At 43.5% G+C, this 24,181-nt stretch overlaps 1 protein-coding gene across 5 annotated transcripts in view; it reads left to right on the plus strand.

Moving 5' to 3' along the window:
• The window catches only part of col27a1.L (collagen, type XXVII, alpha 1 L homeolog), a 314,667-nt gene that overhangs the window by 176,019 nt on the left and 114,467 nt on the right, over positions 1 to 24,181 (plus strand). For all 5 annotated transcript variants that reach the window (XM_041573258.1, XM_041573257.1, XM_041573260.1 and 2 more), the window contains 6 exons: positions 65 to 118; positions 222 to 275; positions 854 to 907; positions 2,986 to 3,093; positions 3,183 to 3,290; positions 8,683 to 8,790. In XM_041573258.1, coding sequence (XP_041429192.1) covers positions 65 to 118; positions 222 to 275; positions 854 to 907; positions 2,986 to 3,093; positions 3,183 to 3,290; positions 8,683 to 8,790 — 486 coding nt within the window. The remainder of the gene's footprint in view (positions 1 to 64; positions 119 to 221; positions 276 to 853; positions 908 to 2,985; positions 3,094 to 3,182; positions 3,291 to 8,682; positions 8,791 to 24,181) is intronic.

Here is a 24,181-nt window from a genome sequence, read left to right on the forward strand (position 1 = left end):
ATATGTAAGTTACCGTTCCAAAAGGCCACTATAATCTTTAACGTCCGTTCTAATTTCACTTAAGGGTCAAGATGGACCAGAGGGACCTAGAGGAAATGCCGGGCAGCAGGGATTACTGGTAAGATCTCTAGTCCTGTCTCTTTTGTAAACTAAAGAACAATATAATAGGGCACATTAAAAGTAGAATCAACACCAACAACCGTTCATTGTATTTTTTGCAGGGGCATCATGGGCCGCGAGGTCTTCAGGGCTTAACGGGATCCAAAGGCGCAGTGGTACGTTCTGCCGATTTCCTCCAGAAAGGCAATAGCGGCCTTAGTAAGATGCTGCCTTCCCAACTCCTCGCATTGAGTCTCCACTGCTTATTGGGAAGAGGACAGAATTCTGCGAATCTCTTTGTCTTGTGTCTGTCTGGAATAAGCATATAAAGCATTACGGAGATTGTGCATGTACTTTGCACTGAAGACTTACCCTTACAAATCACTACAATTCTTTATTTTTATGTCAAGAAAGGAAAAAAAGGGGGGAAAGTGTTTGTAGTCAAAACTGGCTGATTTAGCTGGAAATCCTTCCACTGGCAGCCAATGTCGTTTGACAAGTGAAAACAGCACACTTATATTTTATAACAGAACTCGTTCTTTAGCATGAATAACATTTTGGCATTTGTGAAGAGAACATGTGGATAAGTGAATGCAGATTTAGAGTTTACGTATTCACCACGAAGCTAGAAATGGTATTGTCCGTTTTGCTGGACTTGTTTCACTTGATGATCAGTTTAGAGCAGAAGCCACACAGAACCATGAGCTGGTCACACGTAGGATCTGGATCACCCTTTGTATCTCCTCTTTTCTAGGGTTTGAAAGGAAAGGCCGGGAAACCAGGGGAGCCGGGAGGCCGGGGACAGCCCGTGAGTATTGTTCTGCGTGGTTTCTCCACAAATCAAATAGACAGACCTCCAATGTGATTAGATTATTACAGAATTTCAGAAAGTGCAAACCAGAGGGGAGCAGCCCAGTCAACCAAGCCCAACCTCAATGTTCTATACTGACAGCCCCCTATTAGGATTCTGTGTGAGGTCTCCATTTCATTTTAGTATATGCAAGCAATCTTTTCCCATGCGATGCACTTTAAAGGAGAAGGAAAGGCATCCTGCACTTGGGGGTGCCAAATGTTAAGCACCCCCAAGTGATTGTATTGACTTACCTGAAACCCCAGGGTTATACCAGTGAGCACCATGGATCGATCCTCTTCCGGCTCCTTCTTGGTTTCCGGGGCAAACGCATGCGCAGTTGAACGAAATAGCTGACTTTTCAGTTAGTTCAGCTTTTCGTTCTACTGCGCATGCGCAGCCGCGCAAAGAAAGCGGAAGACGGAGGAGAGGATCACTCCATGGTGCTCACTGGTATAACCCTGGCCAGTGCAGTTTTCTGTTGATAGGAGCACCGACCCGGGGTTTCAGGTAAATCAATACAATCACTTGGGGGTGCCTAACATTTTGCCCTTCTCCTTTAAGGATCACTATTGTTAGCACATAATGCAATTTTTGTGCAGCATTTGCTGTTATCAAACACACAAGCATTGGAAACGTTCACTCGTAAGTGTTCCCAGACCGTGGGACTGGCCAAATAGTCCAAAGTATAAGGAACAATTCTAATACTATTTTGGATTGAAGGCTCGTTTGCTAGAAATCCAGCCTGATGGCCAATAGTCTTAGATATTATCGAAACCCAAGAGCAAGACGATATGACGTTCCGTGGTATGGTGCGAAAAAAAGAATTGTGTGGGATTCGAGCTATCGCTGCATCCTTGCTCCTGAGCACCACTGCATTTCTTTTTGTTGGTAGCAACCGGGTTGGACTGAGAGACAAGAGGTTTTCTAGAAGCGACAATGTTTTGATAGGATTCTTAAACTTATTTTGCTGAGCTTTTCATTGAAAGAAGAGAACAGGTCTTAATTGTTTTACCACTTCTTGTTTGTATGATCATTTCTGAACATCGTTTGCATGGATTTGCATAGATCTATCTGTATGATTGTCAAATTGTCAAGTCAATGTCGTTTATTGCAAAAGTCCATAAAGAGAATTTAAAAAGAAAAGAAGCAGCAATGTGTGTCCTAGTGACCACCACCCTCGATCACTATAGTAACCAAAACCAAAGAACACTTTTAAAGGACATGTAAAGGCAAAACAATAAAATCCCATTTTTACTTTCTTTAATGAAAAAGAAATCCATCTCCAATATACTTTAATTTAAAAATGTGTACCATTTTTTATAAAAAAAAACCTGACTGTATGCAGTGAAATTGTCCCTTCATTTAGTGCTGTGGATAGGAATTGTCAGACGGTCCCTAACTGCTCTGCAGGGAAACAATCATACTTATGAACAGCACCTTACTTCCCAGCCATGCAGAACTCAAGCAGCTTTGTTTGTTTCCCTGTAGAGCAGTCGGCGACTGTGTAGAGATTTGTATTGGATTTTATTTTTGCCTTTACATCCCCTTTACTGTTTCCAACTCCAGCTGCAGGGACAAAGATCATGGAGCCAGATTTAAACAGATAAACTGGGATTCTATTTGGAGGATTATTTTGCTGCAGCCACTGGTTCTGCAGAGTTGGAGAAAGTTTGTATTTAACAATACTATAAACTTCACATTAGATTACATGACAACACAGGACACAGTGCAGTCTGTATATTCTGATTATTAATCAGTCTTGTTGTATCGGCTTCTGGCAGATATTATTTGTCTTGTGCTGTTTTGGTAATTTATGATGATCCCTAAGCAGCCCAGACCACACTGAGCATGTGCACGGTCTTGGTCTTGCGGCCAACTTTGAAAGCATAAATCATTTGTTTGATTAGGCTTGTAGTGCAGTAAGTTCATGTTTAGTATACAAAATACAGCATTTGTAGCCTTATTCTATTTTAGACTTTACTTTCCCTTTAAATGTATAGTAAGTCATCTGTATGTGCTGGTTTTACCTGCAGGGAGCTATAGGTATGACTGGGCCAAGGGGAGTAGTAGGAAGACAGGGCCAGGAGGGCCCTGCCGGAGCTGATGGTATTCCAGGAAAGGATGGAAGTCCTGGACTTAAGGTAACTCAGTTCAGCTCGCTCTGGTTGATAATGGCTTAGCCATATAACCTGATTTAGAAAAGAAATGTAATTGTAACTTTTCTTATTAGGGAGAACAAGGAGAAGATGGGGAATTTGGCCTTACTGGAACATCAGGAAAACGAGGAAATACAGGCGTTCCCGGAATGGCAGGGGCTCAGGGACCACCAGGATTCAGGGTAAGGCCAATGCCATGCTAAAATAACGAATAAGCTAAACCTGTTGGACCGACTTCACGTTTGCCTCGTTATCAACGGTATCGAGCTGGAACCCCGATATGTAAAGAGGAGAAGCCAGGCCTCTGCATATACAAACTGCACAGCTGTGAGCGGGCACAAGGAATAGGCATGCCCTGACACTGCAGTGTTCTTTCTTTGTAAACATCCACTCGGCTCTTTCTGCGTAGCGCCAGTTTCTTTTTATACACCACATTTTGGCAGGTCAGATTATACAATCGATGTTATACAATGTCATAGAGATCTTTGGCAGGGACAAGGGCCGTAAAAAATCAATGGAAGCGGTGCATCTGGTCCGTGCTCTTCCCATTGGCATAAACCGCATTGGTAAGGGATCTACTATCTGGCGCTGCTCCATCTACACAAATGTTCATTGTAGCCAGATTGTCTGTGTTCTGTAATTAACCAGGCAACGTATTGGATTTCAACAAACCCCACACAAGGGCTGGCGGAAGAACAGTTCTGCACCTTTGTCCTCGTTTTACCCGTGAGTACGTCCCAAGGCCAGCTTGTGGGGAATGAGCTTGCCCCATGGAGCTGGAGCAAGATGTAGCTTTAAGTTATCCACGACTAATGTTGTGGTTTAAAATATGTATTTGATTTTCACATAAACAAGAAAAATCAGTAGGACAGCCTATATCAAGCAAGTAAAGGAGCTTATGAACTTGGTTATGGTTTTGTTCCAATTTGTGTGCTTAGGGCACGTTATTCCATGTAATGCACCCGCTTCAGGAGATGAATTTGAGCGGCTCTGCTACCTGCTTTGTCAGTGGTTTTATTGGATATATATATATATATAGTAGCATTTTCACATACATATAATGTAGCACTTCCCAGTCGATCACTATACAGTATGTGGGAATAGTGCTTTGTGCGGCACAGATCACAACGGAACCTGCAAAACATGAAATGGACGGTGTTGGCAGTCAGGTACACGATTGGCACAGAGAAGCAGTTAAAGAGAATGATTCCGGCAGAACTCGTGTCAGTACTAAACCTGGCAGAGATTCACTGTGTCGCTGTACAGACTGTTGGCAAATAGAGGGGTTTTTCCTTGATAAATTGTCAGATTCCAACTGTATAATCCCCTGTGAAAGTATTCTCCTCTCCCTGGCCTATAGCCTTGACTTCATGTAGATGAAGACGATACGGATACAGGCAGCATTACACAGTGGCAATCATTTTCTAAGGCTTGGCAAATCTGTCCTGTGCATTAACCTATAGCGAGACAGTTGGTTCTTGGACCGAACTAAACGTAATGGCGTCAGGTCCACAGGCATTTGTAATGAGCACGGGGCTGTCGGAAGGCTAAATTCCACTTTAGCGATGGATGTCCATCTGACAGCACTGATGTCTTTTTAGCAGTAGAGAGAAAAGTCAAGTTGTAGAAGTGAAGCGATAGGGGTGGAACTCGCTGTGCAGTTGGGACAACTGGCAGGGGTAAAGGCTTGGAGAGGTGCGTGTAGAGTAGAATGTGCAGAAGGGACCTGGAGAATAACACAGAGACAAGGCTGGATTTCTAGCTTGCTTTACTGGCACTGGATCTGTTATCCACAATATCAAACCCATAGGGGCAAGCCTGGGCTGGATTTCTAGCTTGGGATCCATTCCAGCTTGCCCTACTGGCATGGGATCCGTTATCCACAATATTAAACCCAGAGAGGCAAGGCTGGGGCTGGATTTCTAGCTTGCCTTACTGGCACTTGATCCATTATCCACAATATCAAACCCACAGAGGCAAGCCTGGGCTGGATTTCTAGCTTGGGATCGATTATGAAGAATATCAAAGCCAATAGGGTTTACCATTTTTCTAAAATACTCAGGGAACAGGAACAAAGAACATAATCTGCCATAATCTGTAATAGTTAATTTGAGTTGAAAAAAAGACAAAATGTCATTCTGTTCAACCCTTCAAAATGAACCTCCAGTGCATATACACACACCTATACCTGTACACTCTCCTATAAACAATTGGGGATGCACCGAATCCAGGATTCAATTTGGGATTTGGCCAGGATTCAGATTCAGCTGAATCCTTCTGGCCGGCCGAACCAAATCCGAATGTGCATATGCAAATCAGTGACTGGGAGGGGAAATTGCATGACATTTTGTCATTAAAAAAATTTTCCCCTTCCCACCTCTAATTTGCATATGCAAATTCGGACTCGGTTGGTATTCAGCTGAATCTCTCGCGAAGGATTTGGGGGTTCGGCCAAATCCAAAATAGTGGATTTGGTGCATCCCTATAAACGATATCTACCTAGGCTCGTATTAACTAGATAGAGCTTAAGACGTCAATAGCCTTGGATATTATGCGTGTTTCATCCAATTCATCCAAGCATAGGCGGAGCGTAAATCTTTTGTTTGGGAAGGTTCCAGTTGACCATACAGCAGTTGATTTACAGCTAATGGCAGATTAAGAGGATCTGATAGTGGCATAAACAATACCCCCTGACAATGGGAGCCACGTAGAAGTGCAGGCGCGAGTACTTTTCTAACCTAAAATGCTCAGAATTAGAAAAGTGCTGACATCTGCAATTTTCTAATATTGAAGGTTTGCTTCTTATGTCTTTCTGAATCGGTTGGGGGGCGGGAGGGTATTGTCATTGATCTACATCCGTTGATACATTCCTTGTCTGTGGCAGAATCCCTGAGTTTCATTAAAGGAGACATAGGATAAAGGAATAAAGTCTGGGCTTTGTAGCCAATTATGCGATGTTGGTGTCACATAGGGTTGCCACCTAGCCAGTAAAAATGATGGTTGATCCCAATGTTATTAATAGGGAAAAAAGATAAATATATAGGAAGGCCGGTATTTTTTTCCAGAAAAGGTGGCAACCCTAGTGTCACATTGTGCAAAAAATGTATTTATTGGACCTCCCTATAGATGTTTTCCTTTCCCTGTCCATATTTCAAAAGAGGGGTGGGTGTGGCCTAACGATTTGTGCCAGAAGCACGGTAGGAGGAGGACAGCCAATCACAGCCCTGCAGAAACAGGCTTCAGTTCCCTATCAAGTCAGCCTAGCTGCTGATTGGTTCCTGTCCTACAGTGCAGTGTGTTGAGTGCCGCCGGCTGCAAGTGAAACAGATGGCGGGACTTGTGGGGATTTAGCGGAAATTGACAATAAATTAACCAGCAACACAACTTTAAAAAGCAGATTCCTTCTACATTGATAAGAGTTTAATGCACTGATACATTTTTGTGTTTTTACATGAACCGTCTTCTTTAAAAGAAGCTGATATATATAGTTGATAAAACCCATTTTTAGATGTATGCTGCCAGGGTGCCCTTTAATGTAGCTTTGTTCTATTGCCATCCGACGTGGTGCTTTACATTGGGTAATAGAAGGAGTAATGGCAAGTGGCCAGCACCTAACGCGGGCAGAGAGTCGTGGCTGCGGGAGAAGACTTTTCCTTGTGTCCCTATATGATTTCTGGTTTCCGATCTGTTCAGTAGAAAAGGGCAATCGCAGGCCATTCTATAGTGCTATGGGGAATGCCATTCGATCCCTGTTTATTCTCCTGCGTAAGGAAACCCGTTGTATTCTACCGAGCTTGCGTGTTACCTACTTTGTATATATTGCCCTATTTTTCTTTGAATGGCTCGTCCATGGTTACACACCAGTGATTTCTCTAAATTAGCTATTACGGCAGTGGGCCAATTATATGTCCTACGGCAAGTCAGAGGTTCATGAGGGGGTCAAAGATAAGGAATGTATCAGCTAAATGTATCCATTTACAGGGTCGGCGACCTCTCCCAGAGGAGCTGCTTTTGAAAGGTCAAAAATGACAATTTACACTTCAATATTAGAAAAACGTTCACAGGTAGAAAATGGAAAGTCATTGAAAAAAGTCGTTATTTCTGGTGATTTATCTGAAACCAATAGTTGTTTGAACAAGAAGGTGAACAACCCCCTTTAAGCAGAGGATAAACGTTATTGTTATCTGCTGCCCTCTGGTGGGCGACAAAAACGACTGCAAATGCACAAGAAACATTTTGCTTAGGGGATTGCTGGATGCAGTTTTCCAGAATGTCCACCTAAGCCACAAATGCAATATTCTATATATCCTATAGGGAATTGTACAGACAAGACGCACAGAAAAGCTAAACTTGATATAAAACAAACAGGTCCTATTCACCTAGATTCAGACAGGCCGTTTATTCTGATTGAAATGTTCTTTGTGCATTTTCTTTACGTGAGAAGTCATTAGTATCAGAGGGAAGGCTGGAAATAAAAGGCAGAGACACACGGGAAGATTCAGGGAGATTTAGTCGCCGGTGACTAATCGGCCTCTTCTTCGGGCAACTAATCGACCCGAAAAGCCTTCCCACTGGCTAGAATCGAAATTGGTGGCGGGATGGCACACGGAGCGATTTGTGTGGCCCAAAGTTGCCCGACGAGGGAACTTTGGAAAATGAAGCGCTGCGACTGCCATCCCGCCGAAGATTTCGATTCTATCGGAAAGGATTTTCGGGGAGATTAGTCGCCCGAAGAAGAGGCGTTTAGTCGCCTGCCAACTAAATCTCCCAAAATCTTCCCGATTTGTCATTGCCCTTAAAGAGGGATATTTTGAGACTGGTTTACATTTTTTTATTATTTGTGGTTTCTGAGTTTTTGATTCAGCAGTTCTCCAGATTGCATAGTCAGCAATCTGGTTGCTAGGGTCCAGTGACGTAACTATAGAGGAGGCAGACCCCACAGTCATGGTGGGGGGGGGGGGGGTTCCGGGGAAAATCGCTCATAGCGCTCAAATCCCCCTCCCGCCGCTCTTTTTATTTATCTTCTAATTGACGTGCTTGCTCCTGTGCGAGCTTGCAGTGGGGATGGGGGGGTTGTCATGGGGGTGGGTTGCGGGCGGGCTCTCAAAAAGTATTTCTGGCTGGGGGGTGGCCGGCAAGCGCTTGTTACGCCGCACATAGGGTCCAAATTACCCTAGCAACCATGCATTGATTGGAATGTGAGTAGGAGAGGCCTGAATAGAAAGATGAGATATAACAAGACATTTATTTCAATTGAGTGAATTAAGGGCGCTTGTGAAGAAACCTTGGGAGCCCAAAAGCCATTCAGTAAAATCAGTGCCTGCGCAACTCAACCGCATCAGGGTGGGAGCCAGAGCCATTTGAATGAATGAAATGTTGCAGCGGCAGCAAATGCTCTTTATCAGCTTCTCTTTGTATTTCTCACGTGATTTCAGTAGCCGTGTTACAGTTATACTACTACTACTGTCGTTATCTGCAAATGATTCAATGCATCCAAACAGCATATTGTAACTGGAGGAAATATCTCACGTAAAAATAACCAGTCGCCTTCTCCTTTGCTACTTTTTTTTTTAGGGTGAAAGGGGATTACCTGGTGAAATGGGGCTGCCAGGAAAACGTGGTGTGGAAGGAGGAACGGGAATTCCGGGAGCCAAAGGGGAGCTTGGGACCAAAGGGCAGCCAGTAAGTACAGGGTTATTCCAAAATATTTGTTCAGCGGGTCTAAATAAACTGGAGACAAAAGCTATCCGTGAGGCTATGTATCTCCGCTAGCTAGGGTTGCCACCTGGCCGGTAAAAATGATGCTTGATGCCAATGTTATTAATAGGAAAAAACTGCAAGACTATCGGAAGGCCGGTATTTTTTTCCAGAAACCCTACCGCTAGCGCAGGCGACAAAATGTTTTGTTCCGGCTGATATTTATGTAAATCCTTATTGGGAAAACCTGCCCTGCACAGTAGCATTTGGGCTGCTTTAGAAAGCGGCGGCGGTGTTGTCTGTTTTGCCATCTCTGATTTACATGAATGCCGGCGGGAACAAAACATGGGACTGGCGCGCACTATAGGAAAATTAGGTAACCGTGTGCCAGGGCCCTTTAGAAGAAATCTGCCCCGTAACCAGGTTGTTTCACATGTAATCCGTTCTACTTTTATTACACATTTTACCTGGTTTGAAATGTATGTGTCAATTGAATTGCTGTTTTTGAACTTTGAAATACAGTGAAAGCTCGATTTTAAGTCCCCTGATTTTAAGCTATCCCGCATTTTACATTTCTTATTTGTGGTCCCACCAAATTATAATGCATTTCAATGGGTGCATTTCCCTCATTTTAAGTTTTTTAAGTTAAGTTTAAGTTTTCCCGGATTTTACATCCAAATCTTGTCCCGATGTTCCCAAAAACAGCTTGTGTTTTCCTCTATGAATGTGAATTGTGAAATAAAGAGGTTTAAAATACTAAACAGATGTATATTTTGCCATAGTTCTGCCTGTAAATGGTCAATTCCAATGAGTCTGCCCATTAACGCATTTTCCTGGATTTTACAACTTAAAATGGCGTTCTACTGTAGAAAATGTATGTGTTCCTTTCTGTTCTCTGGTTCCGATTCTTGAATCGATGTAGGAGAAGTCAGTGGTCCGGATCCGACAATGAGCTGGCTTCTGCTGCGCTGTTTCCAGATTTCAAACCAGCAGAGAGGACTTCCGGTTTGGTGGCTGATAGGATGGAGACACGAGTTAGAGCTCCTGCTGTTTGGGGGTCTCAAGATCTGCATAATTAGGGTAAGGTCACACCTGGAGATTCGGGGAGATTTAGTCTTCTTTTGGCTGACTAATCACCTCTTGTTTAGGCCGATTAATCCCCCCGAACGGCTTCCCCCTGCCTTAGGCTGGCTAACGTGAAAATCGCCTGGGGGCAGGCACTTGGAGCACTTAGTTTTCCGAAGTCGCCCGAAGTTTCCTCGTGTGGCAAATTTGGAAAAGGAAGTGCCGCGAGTGCCATGCCGCGGGCGTTTTTTCATTATAGCAGGCGGAAGACAGGAGGGAAACCGTTCGGGGAGATTAGTCGCCCAAAAGAAGAGGCGATTAGTCACCGGGCGAGTAAATCTCCCCGAATCTCCAGGTGTGACCTTACACTAAGTATACAGATCTTTAGACCCCGAACAGCAAGAGCTCTAACTCGCGCCTCCGGAGGTCAGCGGGGAGCCAGAGAAGGCGGTGGTATAGGCAGTTTTGCCAAAAGCTGACGGTTACTTGTTGTTTGGCGCCTGTGGTTTCCGGAGCTGCGTCGGCCATTCAATCGAGGCGGCGCCCTGGACTAACCGCGTCTCTCTACTTGGTGAAGCTTGCTATATACTTGCTGCACGCTGGTTTCTTGTCTGGGGGGCGAAGCGGAATTGCGTTGGAGTCGATGCTGCGCGGAGAGGTTTTGCATTGCGGTTTCCCCGCTACGAGCTGGCACAAAATGTAAAACCTATGAAAAAAGTATAGAAAGTATGGTAAAGTTATGGAGTTAAGAATGCAACCGGATGATCTGGAGAAGAGATGTCAAAGGAACAATCTCAGATTTATAGGGAGATCTGAAATCTTTTCAAAATGATTCTCCGACACAATCCGATCCTAAAAAAGATCCCTCCGAATCTCGGTCTCTCTTGCGATCGTGGCAATTTGAGGAAAGAATGACTTCACGGGATTGGTCCCTTGAAAGATTTTCAAACGCCAAGACTTAAGATTGACAACGGTAAGGTTCCTACACTATTTTGAGTAAAACAAATAATTTCAGGCGCACGAGAAATCAAAATCAGTAGAATTGGAGGGGAAAAAGATCCTCATCTTTCAGGATCACCGCAATCTTTCATCAAGCCAAGATCAGCTCATCCTCCAAAGGTGATTAATACTTTACACTCCAGCGAGGATGAGGCGATATTTGAAACCTAAATTGTCATATACGATCCAAGATATTGCCAGATAGGCTTTCTTTGGTTCTCCCCTCGGTGAACTTTACAAAACATCATCTTTCTTTGTCAAAAAATATAAGGTTTCACGCTCCATAATGAACCCTTTAAGTGCCACAGATTGTAGAATCGTCATTCTGTGGCAAAGTAACTTGAAATGCCACAGATCTTAGATTCTACTTTCTGCAGCATTTGCAGGTTTGGGAACGGAGGAACGGCTCGTAAAGCCACTTGCTCCATTCCTACTTGTTCCCCAGCCCCTAGGCAACCAGCCTAGGTGGGGAACAAGTGGCCCCTGGGTCGCGATCGCCCAGGGGCCCCAAGGCAGCAGCATGCACCTGCATCATACGTGCCCTGCTGCTGCCTGCACTTTCTGAACGGAGGAGCGGCTTGTAAAGTTCTGGCACGTCCCCCCAGGTTTCCCAGCCCCTAGGCAACGGGCCCCTGGGTTGCAATCGCCCAGGGGCCCCAAAGCAGCAGCAGGCACGCCAAATCCATGTGCCTTGCTGCTGCTTGCGCTGTCTGAACGGAGGAGCGGCTTGGAAAGGCACTCGCTCCGTTCTAACTCGTTCCCCAGCCCCTAGGCAACGAGCAGAAGTGGGGAACGAGTGGCCCCTTGGACGCAATTGCCCAGGGGCCCTAAAGCAGTTGCAGGCACGTGGAATCTACAGATCCAGCTCTGCCGCCAACCCTGAATGATCTATAGCCTGCCACCCCAGGTTAGTGCCCCCCCACACACACACACACAAACACACACTTACTATACGAATACACACTTACAGTGACACTTACACACACATTCACAGCACTCACACGCTTGCACACACTTGCACACGCACACAACATGCAATTTGCCTACTGTACACACATATACACACTTACACTATTGTGTGTCTTTTTTTTATTTTTATCGCATAGTCTTTTTTTGCGAATAGCGTACTCGTTAATTGCACTGCACAATACCTTTTGTATGTTATTTTGGTGATTATATTGCAATTTCAGTGATTTTGGTGCATTTTTAGCCATTTTATTTTATTTCCAGCTTTGCGTAGGTGTTGATCTCTTATTTCTATCCATAAAACCTATTTGGCCATGCTAAAATAATTAAACTTTGATCTGCTGATTACATTATGCAGAAAAAATTCTTGTGGTTTTGTTGGATTTTAGTGATTTTATACGATTTCGCTCTATTCTTTGTTGCTTCGTTTTAACTATGGAAATTTTGTCTGCTATATATTCATTTGAGGGTCTCTGTGCACCAGCTAGTTTGGTAAATCTATGCATATTGGGTGTCAAAGTGTTCAGTAGACCCATGGCATTCAGATTTTGGACATTTTATGCTGGCGGGCTATAAAATGTATGGCATATAATGGGGTAAAATGCAAGCTTTGTGAGGATTTTCCGAAATGTCCTAAAAACCGCCATGTTGTGCATAGTTTTACAGCTTGATAGTCCGTAGAAAGACCTATTTAGTGTTTTGGATTTGTCAGACGGTGTACTTTGAGAAAATACATGGTATTCTAGGGTCTCTGTACTGTTCTTATGGCATAGGTTCTTATGGTACATAATATACACTCCGGGTGCTTATATTGCAGTAGTCAACGTCAGCCGTGAAAATTCATAGGCACTGTTTTTATTTGGGTGGGTCTGTGTGCGCTGCATCGTTTGGTAAATCTATGCATATTGGGCATCAATGTGTTCAGTAGAGCTGTTGCGGCGTTCATATTGCCAATGTTTTATATTGATACGTTTCCGAAATGTGGGGCATATAATGGGGTAAAATGAAAGCTTTGCACTTTTTTGTAGCTTTGCAGTTTGGTAGTGTGCAGTAGAATGACTTGTCAGAATGTGTACTTTGGGAAAATATATGGATTTGTCGAATCTCTATACCGTTAGGGGGTCTTATGGCACATAATACACATAGCGGGTGCTTATATTGCAGCAGCCGGAGTTTCAGTGCTGAAAATATATATACTACTTTGGGGGTGTCTGTATACCATATTGTTTGGCAAATTTATGTATAGCGGCATCAAAGTGTTCAGTAGACCTCTGGCGTTCCTATGAAGGATGTTTTCTCTTTGTACCTTATGGTATGCGGATGGTAAGATGCTAGAAAGTTTCAGGTATTTCATGAAAACTGACAATTTTGGGAAAGTATCGCGACTCAGTAGTTTGGAGTAGAAAGACACAATTACCCATTTTGTATTAGGCTGAATATGTACTTTTTAAAAAGATATGGTGATGGGCGGTCAATGTATTTTTTTGGGGATTTTTAACATGCAAAAAATGCAGTAGATGATGTGATGATGATGATGATTCAGTAGATGAAGTGACTTCCGGGACAAGTTGTATGTGTTAACCTCATTTTAGGGTCTCTAAACGACAATGGCCATCAAACTGCTTAGTGGATCCCTGGCATTCCTATTTAGGATGCTTTTTCTCGTGCCAGAGGGAAGGCGCGGAGGAATTTTGGGGAGATTATTTGGCCCGAAAAAAGAGGAGATTTGTCGCCGGGCGACTTATCTCCCCGAATCTGCCTGCGTGCCCTGACCCTCATGCTATGAGGGAGTGATATCACTCTCTTCCCCTCCCCCCCAGCAGCCTAACAACAGAACAATGGGAAAGTAACCAGACATCGGCTCCCTGATACAAGATAACAGCTCCCTGGTATGTCAATAGTAAAAGCCAAGTCCCACTGCGACACATTCAGTTACATTGAGTAGGAGAAACTACAGCCTGCCAAAAAGCAGTTCTATCCTAAAGTGCTGGCTCTTTCTGAAAGCACATGACCAGGCAAAATGACTTGAGATGGGGCCTACACACCAATATTACAACTAAAACATATACACTTTTTGGTTTAGGAATGAAATTTGATATGGTAGAGAGACTTATTTGCAGCGTAAACAGTGTTTTTGGAACTCTAAGCTAAAATGAAATGTGAATTTGTCTCCAGGTTTTTGCTTTCTTGCATATTAATAAGGGGGAGTTGATTTCCGGTTCCCCGTCGGATCGCTCTGCAAAACAATGGAATCAATTGCTGTTATTATTTATGGCTAATTGCAAAAAAGTTTGATTGTATAATTGGTTCAAAACAGACTGTCATTGGGTACCTGATCTAATATCTTTCTTCAATCAATTGAGCCGGCAGGAAGCTGTTGAAATAAAAACCAGCAAATTCAAACTTTTGTTTGAGACTCGGTCACTTTATTTTGAGTTCATGGCTTCTACAAAAAAAGATCAGATCAATTTGTTTTTGCCAGCTTCTTTTTATTAGTTATTTTGTATTTTACAATACAGGGAAAAAAGCAAATATTTAACGATTGCCCCTTCCATCGGTCAGACAGAGTATTTTGGTTATTTCGTCAATATCAGTTTATGGGGGGGGTTGTCAAATAGGTAACCAGTCAGTTATTAGCGCAGTAGCCCTTACCTTACATGCTATTTACCTACCTTACTACCTTATTTTATTATGCAGAGGGGGGGTCCTAGCCAGTTACGTGCCCTGCTCATCCTGAGCTATCCATTTTGACCAGATTGCCTCTGATTTACTTGGTCAGTTCTAGAAATGTAGACCACTTTGATGTGAGTTAAGTTGGGGTTGGAAAGCTGTTTCCAGCCTCCAATTTGGGGGGGGGGCTGTGTATGTTTCCAGTGGAGCAAAATTAACTTTTTGGCCAAAAATAACGGAGCTGAAGGAGCAATATTCTGTCATGTGTTTTAAGGGGCAGTTTCTCTGTGATGCCTAGCAGACTTAGTTTTGGTGTGGCTATGTGCAGAGGCCCAGTGGGTGTAGAAAGTTGCAAATACCCTTCCAGGGTGCATTGGCAAAACATATACAAGAATGTGCCTTTCTCTAGGTATCCTCAAAAACAGGAGTCCATCCTGATTGGGTATATTTTGCCAGCCTTCCAGCCTTTCTGGGGTGTAGTAGATGCGGTTGAGGAATGTTATTTGTATAAGCCTGTCCTTGGCAGGGACGGATATATTTTTTTTGTTGGCAGTCCATGCGTCCTGGTCAATGTTTGCAAGATCTTGCGTCCGTTGGGCTTTGGCTTTTCCTAGAGGGTCTGGTGTTAAGTCCATGAGGCTGCTGCAGAGGTTTGCTTTAGGTGGTGTAGTCCCTCTGTCTTAATAAGCTTTTCCAGCAGCAGGGGTTCTGTGAGTTGCACAGTTTGAGTTGGGAATTGCGCCGAGAAGGCGTATTTCAGTTTGAGGTATCGAAATAGGTAGCGGTTTGGCAGGTTCTGGTTGCTTTTTAGCCGGTGGAAGGTTTGCATGCAGACAAAATTGTTACCGGGAGACAGCTGTCTGGTTGTGGTTCACCAAATGGCCTTTTCTCCGATTCCAGAATGTGCATTTCCAGGGTGACGGCTCTATTGTCGAGGTTGGGGGTGCCACAGTTGTTGAAAGTTGGCGAGTTGCGCGGCTTGGTAACAGTTGCTGAAGTTGGGGAGGGCTTAACTTGCCTTTACTTTACATCGAGCCTGCACAATTGCTCTGGCAAGCTTTAGTTTGGAGGTGGGCCAACGGAGCACGAAGCAGCTTGTCCATGCGATTGAACCATTTAATGGGCATTGGCCAAGACATATAGTAGCTGGGATAGGCGGATCACCTTAAATTGGTTAACTTGGCCCACCAGAGAGAGTGGTAGCGCTGCCCGTGCAGGAGTTTTGGCCTTAAGGCTTGTTAAGACGTAGAGATTGATATTTTGCGACAATCTGCAATTGGTTTGAATGTTTGATTATTTATGTTTTTTGGAGTTAGTTTGATTTTTGTTCAATAGTTTCAAAGGGTAGGTGGGTGCGCTAAAAAGGTAAGCGAAGGTTCACTTAGAAGATGTTAATTGATCAGAGGATAAGATGCTGAATGTCGTCTTTTTTGCGCACACAGCTGCGCTGATGTAGATGCGGCTTTCCTTTTTGGTTTCCGTCCCAAATTCCTGCGGGCTATCAGATGTCGGCGTCTCTCTCCTCGTGGTCACAGATCGTGTCTGTATCGCAATCCTATAGTGTCCTCAGTATTACAGTAGGAAAACTTTGCTAATGTAGCATTTGTGGGGAAATACTTAAGGGCACGTATTTGCCTTTTTAAATAATCAATTTATGTATTCAAAATAAGATAAAAACTTAATGGGTTACAAAGTTCATAGGCCCAACGCGTTTCGTATCTATTTGATACTTCCTCGATCCCAAACGGTGCTACACTATCCTCGCTCTCTCTAACAGGTACAGGGGTGGTTGTTAATTGGACGACATTCAGCATCTTATCCTCTGATCGATTAACATCTTCTAAGTGAATCTTCGCTTACCTTTTTAGCGCACCCACCTACCCTTTGAACCTATTGATACGTGGACAAGTGGGTCCATTTGTGTGAACACTGGTGCAGCTTTAATTCATTTTTATGACTACTGGACTAAGCGCAGTTTTAACCCTTCGATTTCCTGATTTTTGTTCAGCGGCTTTCTAGTTTGCTATTGCAAATGACATTGATTTGAATAACAGACAGGAATATGAATAGGAGAGGACCTGAATAGAAAGAGGAGTAATACAAAGTAGCAATAATACAAATGTGTAGCCTTACGGAGCATTTGTTTTAAGATGGGGTCAGCGAGCCTCCATTTGAAAGGTGGAAACAATGATTTGAAGAAAAAGCCAAGTCATTTAAAAACATTAAAAAAATCAATAAATAATGAAGACCAATTAAAAAGTTGCTTAGAATTGGCCATTCTCTAACTGAAGGGTGAACCACCCCTTTAAGTAAAGGTGGCCATACACGGGCCGATAAAAGCTGCCGACAGACCGAGTCGGCAGCTTATTGGCCCGTGTACGGCCAGATCTCGATCGGATGGGATTAAAAATCCCGTCGGATCGCGGCCGCATCTGTTCGTTGATGCGGTCCCGCGATCCGACCGCCCGTTTGCGAACGCTAGGATCCGATAGTTGGGCCCTAGGGCCCACGATTGGATCAGCCCGATATTGCCCACCTCAAGGTCACTCACCCATTTCAGGAGAAGGTCCGCTCTGGGGCACGGGTTAAAGTCATTCGGGAGGATACTGGATTTGTTCCAGTTGACACACAAACCTGAGTATTGGCCAAATAGTTTCACTAGCTGTAGCGGCTGGTATCTGCTAAGTAGACTAGAGTGTTGTCGGCACAGAGGGAGATTTGTTGTTCCCTATTGCAGATTTGTAACTCTTTGATATTGGGGTATGGGAAGGGCTCGAGTAGTTTGGAGCTTTACGTGGGCCTTGTACCACTCTGAGCGGAGGTGTTTATTTTTTTTAATTCAAGTCTACTTTTATTGAAAAATATATGCAAAAATAAACAGAGAAAAGAAAATAAATACAAGGTACCTGTTGCAAGGACAAATTATATATTGAACGTCACAAAGCGCAGTCTTGGCAAGTTCACAACCAACTAAGTAGCCTCTTTCCCTACGTGCCCTAGGGAGTGTGAGTGGTAGGGATGTAGCGAACTGCCGATTTGGTGTTCGCGAACGCCAGCAAGTAATAGCTCTTTCTGTGTGGTGAGGCGGTGCAGCGTGACGTGCGTATACAAGTGTCAATGATGTCACTGATGCGGTTGGGTGACAGAGAGAGGCAGAGAGCTGGGGGGCTGCTTGGTGTGGCTCTCGCTGCTCTCAGCCTTGCACAGTTGCACTGAACTGAAGACAATCTTTCTATTACTGTGAAAGTGTGAAGCTTCCTGCTGGCACAGCCAGGTACAGATTTGGGGGCCATCCGTTTGCTGTTGCTGCTGGGCTGGGCGCTGGCACAGGTACATAAATACTTGGGGGCAATATGATGTGATCAGATTTAGTTTTGGCTGCTGCTGACACAGGTAAAGATTGGGGGCAATATGATGGCTGCAGTAGGGCTGTATGATGGATGGCTGCTGAGCTTGCTTGCACAGGTACAGGTACAGGTACAGGTACAGAGGGCAGTAATATAAATGAAAACGTGTTGTACATGTTCTTGCTTTCTTTATTTAAAAACCATCATGGTGAGGAGGGAAATGGTAATGCTGGACTGATTGAAGCACTTGCCTAGGGTGTCGAACTACCTTGGCCCGGCACTAGCAGGGATGTCTCTCATATGTCAAAAAAGTTAAGTTATATTAAGACATATCCTTAAATACATATGCCTCCTCCTCTCCTGTGTATAATACAGTACCCCCAGCATATAAACACATTAGGGGCCCCTAACCATAATTTTCAAATGCTAACAAACCCCCAGAACAAATACCAGTTTTACATAGGGATCCTAGGTCAGGCAGAGTATGCAAACACAGGGTGCAAAGAGCAGGCAAAGTATGACACACACAGGGAGTTTAGGGAAAACAGAACAGAGCAGGAGACAGGAATCAGGACCAGTCTAATATGTACTACATACAGTGACACAGTGCTGGTGCCCCATTAGCATTTTGAATAAAGTGTGACCAGGTGAACAATGTGGGTCTCAGGTAGAACAGTACAGGCCTTTAGGATATAAACAATAGAGGTGTCACAAGTGTGAACAATACAGGGGGATCACAGGTGTGAACAATACAGGGGATTAGTCTGAATTTGAGATTTAAACAATGCAGGGGCCAGTTTATCTCTGTAGTGATACCTTTTAAATTTGACAAATGGTAAAAAGACACATCAGGCAGATTTTGATATGGAGGGCCATATAAAGGGGGGTCGGGGGCCGCCAGTTGGACAGCCCTGCATTAGAGTATTACTCCGGAGAGATTTGATGAGTTATTTGTTGATAGGCATAGAGTTGGTTTTGATGCAATCCATATTTTTCCATTAGAAATGGTATGTTTTTGCGAAATAGAGATTCCCCCCAGCTGGTAAATTCCTGCATCTACCCATTTGCTCCAAGAAATTAGTGGTCTGAAATATTTGAGTGCTGATACTGGAAGCATTGGTGATGGAAAAGATCCGAACTTATATTTTAGAGATGTTATGTCCCAAATTTTCCGGGAAAGTAATGTTGTGGGCAATAGGTTGTCTGTGGGTGCTCTATGTTTCTTAGGCAACCAGAAATACAGAGTAAAAGTTTTTTTCCCTTACCATATGTGTCTCCAAGTCCACCCGCATTTTATAAGCCCTCTCCGCATGCCATCTAACCACCGTTTCAAGTGTTGTAGCCGTGTAGTATGATTTTACGTTGGGTATACCTAGCCCTCCCGAAGATTTAGAATATTGTGATATGGCAAATGACATCCTCGGGGGCTTTTGTTGCCCTATAAATCTATTTATTCCTTTTTTGTAGGTTTGCGAGGAATTGAGGGGGAAGGGCAACTTGTAACATTCTAAACACATCTAATATCCTTAAGAACAGATTCATCTTTATTGATGTTATGCGCCCATACCAGGAGATCTGCTGCATTCTGATTCGACCAGTTTAATTAGTGGTATATAGTTTAGTTTATAGATCATCTCTGGATCTTTGGGTAATTTGATGGGCAAGTATATTAAACGGGAGTCTCTCCATTCGAACGAGAGGTGTTGCGTGACCCCTGCTAAGGCCTGTTTTGAAATATGAACGGGAAGAGCTTGTGTTTTGTCGGTATTTATTTATTTTGTACCATGATATTGACGGAAACTTCTCTAGTTCCTTTAACATGTTAGGTCGGGAAATTATAGGTTCTGTGATAACCAGCAGTATATCATCTGCAAATAATCCTAATTTTGGCTGTCCTGCAGACGTGGCTACTCCCTTTATATTTTGATTTTCCCTTATATTCTGGGCTAGTGGTTTAACCATTAAAGGGAAAATTAGGGGCGACAGCGGGCACCCCTGTCTAGTCCCATTTGTTAGCCTGAAGGCACCTGACAGGGTTCCTGCTGTTGGACTGGAGTAAAGCGGTTGTATGCCTTTTTAAAAATGATTCTCCCAGTTGGAATTTCGATAGCGTGGCTTTCATATCGTCCCAGTTTACCCTGTCAAACGCCTTCTGGGCAGGTGCATAGTCTGTTTTAGTGTATGTAGAATATTTTGAAATCTTCTGGTACCATCCGCTCCCGGTCTGTTTAATACGAAATCCTACCTGGTCATTATTAATAAGGATTCTGGTTATCTGGGCTAGAACCTGTATTGTAAAGTGCTTCATAGTATTGTGCAAACCTATTTGCTTGGGGTCAGTTACCTTTGTCTGAGATTCCATTAACCCTTTAAGTGCCACAGAACGTAGAATCTAGGTTCTGTGGATCAAAGTGCCACAGATTGTAGATTCAACGTTCTGCAGCACTTCCGGGTTTGCGAGCGGAGGGGCGGCTGTTAGAGCCGCTCGCTCCGTTCCTACACGATCTCCTGCCCCTAGGCAACGAGCAGAGCAGGGGATGGAGTGGCCCCTGGGGTGCGATCGCCCAGGGGCCCCAAAGCAGCAGCAGGGATGCGTTTCCTATGCGCCCTGTTGCCTGCACTTCACTTCCGCCCAGCTCCGCCCCCCCCCCCCGTTCGAGCTGGAGATCTGCTGCGCGGGGCCCTTTCTCATCAATCTGATGCATCTTCCCCAGGTTAGTGCAACAATTACACACAAAAACACACCAACACACACTTATTACAGTAATATACACTTACATTCACACTTACACACACATAATTTTTAGGGATTGGGGGGGGTCACACACACTCACAGCACCCATGCACACGTGCACACAACATGCAATTTTCCCGTTGTGCACACGCATATGTACATATATGGCTTTTTTTTTCTTATCGCATCGTCTCTTTTTTGGCTAAAAAAAAAGTTTCATTGCCATTGCGAAAAGCGTATTCGCTAACTGTACTATAGCTTTTGTATGTTATTTTGGTGATTATATTGCGATTTTGGATGCATTTTTAGCCATTTTATTGCATTTGTGTTGTTCACTTGTTTCTCTTCGTATAATCTATTTGGCCAAGCTAAAATATTCAAATGGTAATTCTTACGCTAGTCTGAAAAAAAAGCATTGATTTTTGTGGTTTTATTATATTTTACTGATTTATTTGCATTTCACACTGTTCTGTGTTATTTTGTTTTGCCTATGTAAATTTTATCTACTATATATCCATTTGAGCGTCTCCGTGCGCCACATACTTTGGTATATCTATGCATATTGGGCATCAAAGTGTTCAGTAGACCCCTGGCGTTCATATTTAGGATGTTTTATGCTTTATGGTAGTTTGCAGTAGAAAGATGTAATTACCTGTTTTAGATTTGTCAAAATATGGTTTTCTAGGGTCTCCATACTGTTTGGGGGTCTTATGGTGCAAATACACAGACAGTACTGGGTGCTTATATTGCAGCAGCCAGCGCGTCAGCCGTGAAAATGTATATACACTATTGTCATTTGGGGGTCTCTGTGTGCCACATAGTTTGGTATATCTATACATATTGGGCATCAAAGTGTTCAGTAGACCCCTGGCGTTCATATTTGGGATGTTTTATGCTGATACGTTACGAAATGTGGGGCATATAATGGGGTAAAATTCAAGCTTTGTGACGATTTTCAGAAATTTGATCAAAAACGCTACGTTCAGCATAACTTTGCAGTTTGCTAGTTTGCAGTAGAAAGATGTTTTTACCTGCTTTAGTTTCGTCAGAATATGTACTTTCTAAAAATATATGGTTTTCTAGGGTCTTATGATGCAAACACACATACTACACTATTGTCATTTGGGTGCCTTTGTACGCCACATAGTTTGGTATATCTATACATATTGGGCATCAAAGTGTTCCGTAGACCCCTGGCGTTCATATTTAGGATGTTCTCTCTTGGTTTCTAATTCTATGTGAGACATAAGATACTAGAATGTGAAAGATTTGTGGCGATTTTCAGCTATTTCATTATCCCTGACAATTTTGGGAAAGCATTACCCACTTTGGATTCGTCTGAATGTGTACTTTCCAAAAATATATGGTTTTGGGGGGGGGGGTCAACGTATTTTTTTGTGTTTTTACCCTGCAAAAACTGTAGTAAATGTGTTGCTTTTTTTCAACTGACCTCCAGGACAATTTGTATGCGCTAACTTCATTTTGGGGCCTCTAAACACCAGATACTTTGGTAAACCTATACACAATACACATCAATCAAACTGTTCAGTGGAGCCTTGGCATTTATATTTAGGATGTTTTTTCTTGGTACCTTATGCTATGAGGGAGACAAGATGGTAAAAGTGAATTCTCTAGAAGCGATTTTAAACTATTTCATTAAAACTGAAATTTTGGGAAAGCATTGCGAGCAGAAAGGCATGGGTACCCATTTTAGATTTGGTAGAATGTGTCCTTTCCAAAAATATATGGTTTTGGGGGGGGGGGGGTAAATGTATATTTCTGTGTTTTTACCCCACAAAAAATGCAGTCAATGTGTTGATTTTTCAGTAGCTGAAGTAAAGTCCTGGACAATTTGGCTGCGCTAACTTCATATTTGGGTCTCTAAATGCCAGATACTTTGGTAAACCTATGGATAATGGGCATCAAACTGTTTGGAGGACCCCTGGCAACCATATTCAGGGTGCATATTCTTGGTATCTTATATAGTGTGTGATATGCGGAGCAGCAAAATAAAACATTTGAACTTATTTTTCAAAATTTTGATACATTTGTATAAAAACCGCTACGTTCAGACAAGCTTTGATGTTTGGTAGTTGGGAGTAGAGAGACATAGGGGCAAATTCACTAAGATGCGCCACTTTGCCGCACTTCGCCAGGCGTAGTTTCGCCAGCGCTCCACAAATTCACTAAAATCCGAAGTTGCGCTCAGGGGTAGCATAAGGTTGCGCTAGCGTTGATTCACTATGTAAAGCGAAGTTACGCTAGCCAAGGCTAATTTGCATACGGCGCCAAATTCAAATTTCAATGGAGGAACACGTATCTGCACTATAAATGCCAAGAAAACCTTCAAATCATCAAATAAAAATTTTATTTTGCCCTACACATGTGCCCACTGTCTAGGTAAGTTGCCATGAGTCAGGAAATGTAGGGGGGAAGGAGGGGAGCCGCAAAAAATTTTTCGATCTTTTTCAGCCTTAGAAAAAATTTTGACTTTTTTGGAAACAATCCCTATCTACTCTATTGCGCTTCGCCAGGTCTGAGGTGGCGAAGGAAGTCTAGCGTAAAAGGTAGCGTTCAGTACACTGCGCGCGTTAGTGAATTTGCGTAGTTACGTCGCTAGCGAAAATTCACCTGGCGTAAGGGTGCGAAGTAACACTAGCGAAACTACGCCAGCGTTCGTTAGTGAATTTGCGCAGTAACGAAAATGCCAAACGCTAGCGAAGTAACGCTAGCGTTCGGCGCTTAGTGAATTTGCCCCATAGTTACCCATTTTGGAATCAGCAGAATGTATACTTTCCAAAAATATATGGTTTTCTGGGGTAAACCCAATGTTTCAGGATTTTGTGGCCTTGGAATCTAAAGTATGCCATTTTCTGCCTTGTTGCTTTCAAAATTCGGTAATATACTGCCGGGAGTTTTTGCTGTACAAAAGTTCTAAATCTCCCTAAAACTATACATATCTGGTATTGGCATGTTCGAGAGACATGAGGCTTTCCAAATCAGTTGGATGCGTACAGGGTCGGACTGGAAGTTGTGGGGCCCACCGGGGCTAATGCCCCAGGGCCCCCCTTCGGCCACCGCTGCCGCTCCAGAGTGCTTCAGGGGACTAGTGCGCATGCGCGCGGTGCCGCGTTTGTACGCGCGCAGCGCTACCTTTTTGCGCATGCGCAGATATTTTACTCTACCGCCACCCCGAACAAAGTGGGGTCGCGCCGCCCCACTAAGTAGCGGATCTGGACCGGCGGGGCCCACAAGAGCCCGGGGCCCACCGGGGTTTTTCCCGGTGTCCTGCCGGCCCAGTCCGACACTGGATGCGTAAAATGAAACATTTTTCATGCGTAAAATGAAACATTTTTTCTGGTATAAATTCAAATATTGTGAAAAATTGTAATTTTTCATTTTTTTTTGTATTTAGAGCTATAAGTCTTTTTGCAGAGGTGGAAATACCTGAAAACTCAGGCAGATTTAGAAAGCTCAGTTTCTCCCGAAAAAAACAGTGTCTATTTTTCCTAGGTTAACTGTAGAGGTTTCCCCTCAGAAAATGCCCCTAAAGTGAGAGAGCACAAAATGTTTCAAAAACGGCTGGCATTTCTTG

Source organism: Xenopus laevis, chromosome 8L (assembly GCF_017654675.1).
Source record: "Xenopus laevis strain J_2021 chromosome 8L, Xenopus_laevis_v10.1, whole genome shotgun sequence".
Lineage (NCBI taxonomy): Eukaryota > Metazoa > Chordata > Amphibia > Anura > Pipidae > Xenopus > Xenopus laevis.